The following is a 10,482-nucleotide window of genomic DNA, read 5'->3' on the forward strand; positions in this document are numbered from 1 at the left end:
TCTGTATAGAACCCCCATTATTTGAATCAGTTTACTAGTTTCATTGGGGCTTGTAAGTTGTCCAGCCCTGAAGTGGCTGGAGCCCTATTGTTATAATAATCAATCAAATGTATTTGATAAAGCCCTTTTTTCATCATCAGCAGCAACAAAGCCTTTACACATACCCAGCCTAAAACTCAAAGAGCAAGCAATGCAGAGGCAGAAAGACAGTGGCTAGGAAAAACTCCCTAGAAGGCAGAAACCTAGGAATAAACCAAGAGAGGAACCAGGCTCTGACGGGTGGCCAGTCCTCGTCTTAATACATTTGAAGTCTCTGTTAATTAACAGTGTTTGTTTTGTCCCAACACAGTTTGGTGAGACTTGGTACAGTAACTGCCAGAAGTGCACGTGTAATGCTGACACACTGAGTGTCCAGTGTGAACCAGTGAAATGTCCGCCCCAAGAAATTGTTACCTGTAAGAAGTACGGGGAGGTGTTGGTCAACGAGACGGTGGACTGCTGTCAGATAAATACATGTGGTGAGTAGAGACAGGATAGAGAGGCACCTTAACGTGCTACCAGGTAACCTGGGTACAAGTCTGTTTGTGCTAAATGTTTGACATATGACAAGGAGTGGAATGTTAGCACCAAACAGCTCTTCATTCTAGCTACTTCATAAAGCCTTCATAAGCACTACATAAATGTGTTTACAAAGCATCTATAACGTGCTTTATAAAGGGTTCATAAATGTGCCATAACTCTGTGACATAATCACCGATGTCAAATGTGACATAAAACACTGTGTTGAATATAATATAAACTTGTGTTTATTATTTATTATTTATTTAACATGTTTTATAAAGGGCGTTGTGCTGAAGGACGGCTTACTCTCTAAAGTGAAGTCACGTTAGTCACATTACAACTAATCTCGTTCCAAGAACGTCTGGTGGACCAACGCATCCATCTTGGCCTTCGTTAGTTAGTTAGGTTTAAAATAACATTTGAGGAATATAAATTGTGGAAATGGCCAATAATTCGGACTTTTTTGACTGTGTTAAATACCTGTCACCCTACAGTAAATATGTTAAATATGTTTATATGTTAATATATGTAAATATATATATAAATATATATGTATATATGTATATGTAAATGTGTTAAATACCAGTAACCTGTGGATCATGAGAGAACCTTCATAAGTCATCAGAACGTTAATAACCTATTAATTGACACTGTCTTGTAACACTTAGTTTGAAGAGCGCCACCTTCTGTCATTCATAAACACATCCATATAGACTCTATATCATATAATGCTGTATTCACTGTAGAGTCAGACCTCTTTGGCCATTCACTACACACACATATAGACTCTATATCATATAATGCTGTATTCACTGTAGAGTCAGACCTCTTTGGCCATTCACAACACACACATAAAAGCTTAATGATGTGAACATCAACATATTAACAATCTGGGAATTATCACTAACAGCTAAAACAAATACACATTAAAGACCTGTTTAAACCATACATTTCCTTTTATTTGTACATTTTCAAATAAATGTAAATACATAACGTTTCAAAAAAGTCCAGCAATGTAATTACATTGAACACCGGACTGTGATTAGTGTATAAATGTGTTACAAAGCATCTATAACGTGCTTTATAAAGGGTTCATAAATGTGCCATAACTCTGTGACATAATCACGGGACTGTGATTAGTGTAGCTTGTCCCTGAGCTGGTGGAGCAATGGGTTCTTACCTCTCTTTCTTCAGGAGGTTCTGTGTTACGATAAATGAGTGAGGAGGTGTGGAGTCAGGCGCAGAGAGCAAAAGATGTGGGAAAAAACACGCTTTAATGTCCCGGAAACATAACATGAACCAAAAGTAGAAAAAACAAATGATCAGAAATATAAACAGACAGCGTGAAACCCAAATACAAACAAAAAACACTCAAACAACAAAACAGACTAACAAGCCCGCACGAAACAGAAGCGGGCTGAACAAACTATATATAACCCTACCCTAACAACCAAACAAGAAACAGGTGATACCAATCAGACAAAACCAAAGGAACACAGAACAACGGATCGGCGATAGCTAGTAGACCGGTGACGACGACCGCCGAGCGCCACCCGAACAAGAAGGGGAGTCACCCTCGGTAATATTCGTGACAGTACCCCCTGACGCGCAGCTCCCGCAGCGCGCCGACGCCGGCCTCGGGGACGACCCGGGGGCCGAGGCGCTGGGCGATCCGGACGGAGGCGATGGAACTCACTCAACATAGATGGATCTAGAATATCCCTCACCGGAACCCAGCACTTCTCCTCCGGACCGTACCCCTCCCAGTCAACGAGGTACTGCAAGCCCCTCACCCGGCGTCTCGAGTCCAGAATAGCTTGTATCTTGTACCCCGGGGACCCCTCGATGTCCAGAGGGGGCGGAGGAACCTCCGGAACCTCACCTTCCTGCATGGGACCAGCTACCACCGGCCTGAGAAGAGACACATGAAACGAGGGGTTAATACGATAATACGAAGGAAGTAATAATCGATAACAAACCTCGTTTATTCTCCTCAGGACTTTAAATGGCCCTATACACTGCGGACCCAGCTTCCGGCAGGGCAAGCGGAGGGGCAGGTTTCGGGTCGAGAGCCAGACCCTGTCCCCAGGTGCAAACACGGGGGCCTCACTGCGGTGATGGTCAGCGCTCTTCTTCTGCCTTATACTCGCTTGGCATAATGACTCTTGGACAGCCCTCCAGGTCTCCTTAGAGCGCTGCACCCACTCCTCCACCGCAGGAGCCTCAGTCTGGCTCTGATGCCACGGTGCCAGGACTGGCTGGTACCCCAACACGCACTCAAATGGTGACATGTTGGTAGAGGAGTGGCTTAGTGAGTTCTGGGCTATTTCTGCCCAGGGAATATATCTCGCCCACTCCCCTGGCCGGTCCTGGCAATACGACCGCAGAAACCTACCCACCTCCTGGTTCACTCTCTCCACCTGCCCATTACTCTCCGGGTGATACCCTGAGGTCAGGCTGACCGAGACCCCCAGACGTTCCATAAATGCCCTCCAAACACGGGAGATAAACTGGGGGCCCCGATCAGAAACTATATCCTCGGGCACCCCGTAGTGCCGGAAGACATGGGTGAAAAGAGCCTCCGCAGTCTGTAGGGCCGTAGGGAGACCAGGCAATGGGATAAGACGGCAGGACTTAGAGAACCGATCCACAACGACCAGGATCGTAGTGTTACCCTGAGAGGGGGGAAGGTCAGTAAGAAAATCCACCGATAGATGGGTCCACGGCCGTTGTGGAACGGGAAGAGGTTGTAATTTACCTCTTGGCAGGTGTCTAGGAGCCTTACTCTGGGCGCACACCGAACAGGAGGAAACATAGAATCGCACATCCCTCCTCAAAGTGGGCCACCAGTACTTCCTCTCAAGACCTCGCACTGTCCTAAAAATACCTGGGTGACCCGACGAGGGTAGACAATGAGCCCATCGAATCAATTGATCACGAACAGCCAGCGGCACATACCTACGACCCTCCGGACACTGTGGAGGCGCAGGTTCCTCCCTTAGCGCCCGCTCGATGTCCGCGTCCACATCCCATACTACTGGTGCCACCAGCTTAGTTGCCGGAATGATGGGAGTAGGATCGATGGACCTGTCCTCAGTGTCATAGAGTCTTGACAGCGCGTCGGCCTTAGTGTTGAGGGAACCTGGTCTATATGAGATAGTGAAACGAAATCTGGTGAAAAACATGGCCCACCTTGCCTGACGAGGATTCAGTCTCCTAGCTGATCGGATATACTCCAGGTTAAATTACAATAAATATAGGTTAATTATTCATTAGACATTTATTAAGTTTATGCCACCATTTGTAAAGCACAGGTTTGTCTAATTTGACACAGTGAGTTATGTCATGCAGTTATGCCACTGTCACGATCGTCGCATGGAGTAGACCAAGCGCAGCGTGGTTAGAATACATTCTTCTTTATTTAATGAAGAACACGAAGAACACTTAAAACAAAAACAACAAAACGAATAAGATGAACGTGACCGCTATATAAACAATGTGCTAACGTGCAATATAACATATAACAATAACCCACGAAATACCCAGGGAAGATGGCTGCCTAAATGTGGTTCCCAATCAGAGACAACGATAAACACCTGCCTCTAATTCAGAACCAATCTAGGCAACCATAGACCAACATAAACACCTAGATGAAAACAACCCCATGAATCTACAAAAACCCCTAGACAGTACAAACACCCTGGAATGAGACAAAAACACACACATCACCCTTGTCACACCCTGACCTAACCAAAATAATAAAGAAAACAAAGAATACTAAGGTCAGGGTGTGACAGCCACATGGTTATAGATGATTTGTAACACATTTCTGTAGTGTTTATGAAGCCTTTATACTGACCAATGCAGTGGACCCTGTTATTGGACCCTGTCATTGGACCATGTTATTGGACCCTGTTATTGGACCCTGTCATTGGACCATGTTATTGGACCCTGTCATTGGACCCTGTCATTGGACCCTGACCCTTATTCTGGACCCTGTTATTGGACCCTGTCATTGGACCCTGTCATTTGGACCATGTTATTGGACCCTGTTATTGGACCCTGTCATTGGATTCATTGGACCCTGTCATTGGACCCTGTCATTGGACCATGTTATTGGACCCTGTCATTGGACCCTGTCACCCTGTGGACCCTGTCATTGGACCCTGTCATTGGACCCTGTCATTGGACCCTGTCAGAGGACCCTGTCAGAGGACCCTGTCATTGGACCCTGTCATTGGACCCTGTCATTGGACCCTGTTATTGGACCCTGTCATTGGACCATGTTATTGGACCCTGTTATTGGACCCTGTCATTGGACCATGTTATGGACCATCATGCACCATAATTTAAAAACTGTGTAAAGTGATAAAACAGTGACTTCATATTTCTATTCCAAGAACGTGGAAAGGCACAGCGCTCACTCAAACATATCATGTACTTAGACTTTAACTTCAACCTGGAGCTAATTATTAAGCCCAGGATGAATGTAAATATTATCATGAACATGGTGCAGGTGTCATGTTGGTATCATGGTGCAAGTGTCATGATGGTAACATGGTGCAGGTGTCATGATGGTAACATGGTGCAGGTGTCATGATGGTAACATGGTGCAGGTGTCATGATGGTAACATGGTGGTGTCATGATGGTAACATGGTGCAGGTGTCATGATGGTAACATGGTGCAGGTGTCATGATGGTAACATGGTGGAGGTGTCATGATGGTAACATGGTGCAGGTGTCATGATGGTAACATGGTCCAGTGTGTTCTTTCAGTGATGGTAACATGGTGCACGGTGTCATGAAGTGTCTGATGGTAACATGGTGCAGGAATTGTATAAAATGACTAAATATTGTTCAACAACTGTTATGTCTCAGGCCATTTTGTCTGATCCTTTTCCAGCTTGTGAAAATGTTTCTTTCAGTGCCCAAACCTGTTTGTGTCCACAACAATACTGAATACACGGTGAGAAGTGACACTTCTTTGACACTCTGGCAGAATAGAGCAATATTATGAGTATGAAGTCGTAAGGGTCTACAATAAATAATTTGTACATTTTGCATGAAATAAACCTAAATATTGATTCCCTAATGAGAACATATAAATGCTTAAAAATGTTCATAAATGCATCATAAATGATCATAAATGTTAAAGATGTAAATGCTTAAGAATTGTAATGCTTGTTTACATTTTTGAATAATGATGTATATATTTCTGAAAGGTTTATAAATGATTTATCAACGCTTATTTATTGAAGTTTTTATAACGTACAGTATTAAATCACCAACATTTATTTTTTTGCTACTTGACAGCTTGGGGAGTTTTGGTCGCCCCCTAGTGACCGCTGTGTGAAGTATGAATGCACAAAGACAAACAATCAGTTCATCGTTGTGGAATCCAAATTTGAATGCCCAGTGTTCCGTCCAGAGGACTGTGTCCCTGTAAGTAGATGAGGAAACTGGTTGAATGTGTTTGTTTGAAGTAACTATACCTAAATATACTGCTTGCTTCATTTGATAGTAACTTGGAGGTTATATTAAATTTACACCCGAGTAACATATTCATAGATGATCATAGTTTTCCAATATAACATCTACACTGTGTTCTCTAGCTCAATAGACTGTAACTAGTCATATCCAAATTGAGCTGTACACTATTCTTTTTGACAGGGAACTGAGAAAACTGATGCAAATGGATGTTGCACAACCTGTAAGTTAAAACAATATAATGATTCATTTCTAAATATTCATGATTTGTTTTGTATTTTTCGTTTATACATCAGATCTACTCGTCAAACATAACCTCTTATGAACCTGACCTCTTATGAACATAACCTCTTTTGAACATAACCTCTTATGAACCTGACCTCTTATCAACATAAACTCTTATGAACATAACCTCTTATGAACCTGACCTCTTATGAACATAACCTCTTATGAGCCTGACCTCTTATGACACAATAAATCAATGTTGAGTTACTGTAGATGAAACTGAATACAGATGTGATGTACTTTTTCAAGTTGCTAAAAGTCTTTATGCACTTTACATAGTAAGGGGGAAACTCACCACTTTAAAATGTCCTCCTTAACTCTGTCTACCTCCACAGGCACTTTAATCAGTCACTGTGATGTGAAGAACACCACCACCTACCTTGAGGTGAATAACTGCAGGTCCTCTGTGCCGGTGGAAATCTCAGCCTGCGGGGGATCCTGTGGAACATCTTCTATGTGAGTACAAACTCTAAATAAGAACACACACACACATGCCAAAAAAGCACACAGAAACAAACGCAACATGCATTTGGGTTTTGCAGAAATGTGTATGCGGGGAATTGGATTGAAGGGTAAGATTTCAATGGGAGTTGACCTATGGCAGAATAAATGTGGTACTGTTTCTAACAGTGTTGTGTGTGTGTCCTGTTTGCTAGGTACTCTGCAGAGAAAAACACCCTGATGCACTCCTGCTCCTGCTGTCAAGAGATGTCTACCAGTGAGAGGAAGGTGGAGATGGTCTGCCCTGATGGGAAGAAGATCATGCAGTCCTACATTTACATTGATAAGTGTGGCTGCCATGACTCTGAGTGTGACAAGAAGAACCACTTAGATTAGGCCTTGAAGAATGAAGTCTTTTGAAGTGTTCTTATTTACCTGCATGGAATATTCAATAGTTTTATCTAAAGGGAACCAATAGGGTCTGTCTCATTATCATATAGGCTACTTTCATGAACTGTATGTTCTTTCTCTCTCCACTATCATAGACATTATGCAAACCTATTAAACTGATGAAGAAGCATGAAGTCATTATCTTTCTTGTTTTATTTCATATTGTCAAGTGCGTCATTGTGTGACTAGGGAAACAGTACGCATAGTATTTAATAAAGAACATATTCATTACATAACGGTTACTATTAAAAGGGGCAATCTGCAATTCAAACAATAACAAGGTGTCCACCCTGCCAGTGTTTTGGCAAAAAGCTGAAGAATGGGGCTGGAGAAATGTAACCACTCTCAAGTTCATAGACAGGCCATGGATGTAAGAACTGACCGTCCATGATATCAAAATGATAGTTTTAATTACGTTTTGAGGCTATAGAGTTTTTGTTAACAATTATGTTGTTTACCAACAATGGAATAAAACAATCTTATATTTTGGGTTGTGATGGGCTACGACAGTTGAACTCAGCTCATTAGGCATTTATAAGTGATATTCTTCAAGAATCAATGGGTATTATCCATATACAAGTACAGAAATATATGTAGCGATCACAGATTAGTCACTGAAATCTGCAACACTGATTACCTATTCTTATTCATTGATGTCAAAATGTCACAAGAACCACACATTTTGTTTAGCCAATTCTATCTCAATGAATGTGTTTGTCATCATGTAGCTAATATTCTGGAATCGAACTCAGGCCTGTAGTGATGCCAGAGCACTGTGATGCTGTGCCATTCGAGAGGCCAATTTTGCATTTCTAACGCATGTTGTGACGTGACTCTCATTAACCTCTCTGCAATATGTAGCCTCCCACCTGACCAAAAGCCAGTGAAAATGCAGAGCGCCAAATTCAAATAAATGACTATAAAAATCCAACTTTCATGAAATCACACATACAATATAGCAAATTAAAGCTACACTTGTTGTGAATCCAGCCGACATGTCAGATTTCAAAAAGGCTTTTCGGCGAAAGCAAACGATGCTAATATCTGAGGATAGCACCATAGTAAACAAGGAGAGAAAAGCATATTTGAACCCTGCAGGCGCAACACAAAACGCAGAAATAAAAATATAATTCATGCCTTACCTTTGACAAGCTTATTTTGTTGGCACTCCAATATGTCCCATAAACATCACAAATGGTCCTTTTGTTCGATTAATTCCGTCGATATATATCTAAAATGTCAATTTATTTGGCGCGTTTGATCCAGAAACACACTGATTCCAACTTGCGCAACGTGACTACAAAATATCTCAAAAGTTACCTGTAAACTTTGCCAAAACATTTCAAACTACTTTTGTAATGCAACTTTAGGTATTTTTCAACGTAAATAATTGATAAAATTGAAGACGGGATGATCTGTGTTCTATACAGGAGGAAAACAAACTGTAGCTTTCTGGTCACTCGCCTCAAACAGTACGCTTCAAGTGACCCTCGTTCAAGATGGCTGTACTTCTTCATTACACAAAGGAATAACCTCAACCAGTTTCTAAAGACTGTTGACATCCAGTGGAAGCGATAAGAACTGCAAGAAGGTCCCTTAGAAATCTGGATTCCCAATGAAATCGTATTGAAAAGAGAGTGACCTCAAAAAAAACAAATCTGAATGGTTTGTCCTCTGGGTTTCGCCTTGCTAAATAAGTTATGTAATACTCACAGACGTGATTCAAACAGTTTTAGAAACTTCAGAGTGTTTACTACCCAAATATACTAATACTATGCATATTTTATCTTCTGGGGATGAGTAGCAGGCAGTTGAATTTGGGCATGCATCCAGACTTGAAAATACTGCCCCCTGTCACCAAGAAGTTAACATAAAACATCAATAATGTTCCAACCGGAGAATTCCTTTGTCCTCAGAAATGCACTGGAACGAGAGGTAACTCTGTCGGGAACACGCGTCATGAGACCAAGGATCTCTGCCAGACCACTGACTCAAAGAGGTCTCATGAGCCCTTCCTTTATAGCAGAATCCTCATTCAAGTTTCTAAAGACGGTTGACATCTAGTGGAAGCCGTATGAAGTGCAACTTTATCCATATCTCAATGTGTATTCGGTAGGCCAAGTTTTGAAAAACTACAAACCTCAGATGTCCCACTTCCTGGTTGGATTGTTCTCAGGTTTTTGCCTGCCATATGAGTTCTGTTATACTCACGGACATCATTCAAACAGTTTTAGAAACTTCAGAGTGTTTTCTATCCAATACTAATAATAATATGCATATATTAGCATCTGGGACAGAGTAGGAGGCAGTTCACTATGGGCATGCTATTCATCCAAAAGTGAAAATGCTGCCCCCTATCCCAAAAAGGTACAAATAGACAGCCCTAAACCTAATGTGTGTGGAATAATACATTGCCCAATTTGTAAAGGGCCTTTGAAAAGCAGAGACGCTGAAGTGGTTCAGGAAGTGCCACACAAGTGTTATATTCAGCCCTTGGCTGAAGATGAACATTCAGAGAAATACGTGTTCTATGATTTTGAGACAAATCAGCAATCAGGGGTTCATTTGCCTATTTTTGTATTTACCATGACTTTCAAGGGTGAAAAGTGGTCGGCAGAGGGACCCAATTGTGCACTGCTTTTTCTAAAACATTTCAAACTTCACGTTTATAGCGCACAATTCTAGAGCCTATGACTCCTACCTTCTTCTGAACCACTTCATACAGCAAAGCATTGCACCCAGTGTCATAGCTCAAGGTAGTAAAATCTTGTGTTTTGTAGACCCTGAATTCAACCAGAGATACATTGACAGTTTAAGCTTCTTACCCATGAGATTGGCTCAAATGCCAGAGGCCTTGCATTTTGAAAACTCTGTGAAGGCTGGTTTCCCCACTTCTTCACATCTGAGGAGAATCTACATTATGTCGGATCATATCCCAGCCCCGAAATGTACGGGTGTGATCAAATGTCTCCCAAACAGCGTGAGAGATTCATGATGTGGTACGAGACAGTAAGACATATCACCTTTGATTTCCATAAAGAGATGGAATCATACTGTGACAATGATGTGGTTATAGTGCGTGACGGATGCCTCAGATTCAGAGAAGAGGTAATCAAAGATGCAGGCATTGACCCCTGGAGTTGTACAACTATTGCATCGGCATGCATGAAAACCTATCGTACACACTTTCTACCTACAGCATCTATAGCTATGCCCTCGCCTGACAACTACCGACGCCAATTCAAATCATACTCTAGT

The 10,482-nt window shown here is 42.0% G+C and overlaps 1 protein-coding gene across 1 annotated transcript in view; it reads left to right on the plus strand.

Annotated features, from left to right (window-relative positions):
• The window catches only part of LOC121840108 (intestinal mucin-like protein), a 34,221-nt gene extending 26,863 nt beyond the window's left edge, over positions 1-7,358 (plus strand). The window contains exons 11-16 of the mRNA XM_042301937.1: positions 350-518; positions 5,487-5,527; positions 5,875-6,003; positions 6,232-6,271; positions 6,669-6,789; positions 6,990-7,358. Of these exons, the coding sequence (XP_042157871.1) occupies positions 350-518; positions 5,487-5,527; positions 5,875-6,003; positions 6,232-6,271; positions 6,669-6,789; positions 6,990-7,170 (681 nt within the window). The 3' untranslated portion in view covers positions 7,171-7,358. The remainder of the gene's footprint in view (positions 1-349; positions 519-5,486; positions 5,528-5,874; positions 6,004-6,231; positions 6,272-6,668; positions 6,790-6,989) is intronic.
• The last annotated feature ends 3,124 nt before the right edge of the window (positions 7,359-10,482 follow it).

The sequence above is a fragment of the Oncorhynchus tshawytscha genome, linkage group LG19 (assembly GCF_018296145.1).
Source record: "Oncorhynchus tshawytscha isolate Ot180627B linkage group LG19, Otsh_v2.0, whole genome shotgun sequence".
Taxonomy (NCBI): domain Eukaryota; kingdom Metazoa; phylum Chordata; class Actinopteri; order Salmoniformes; family Salmonidae; genus Oncorhynchus; species Oncorhynchus tshawytscha.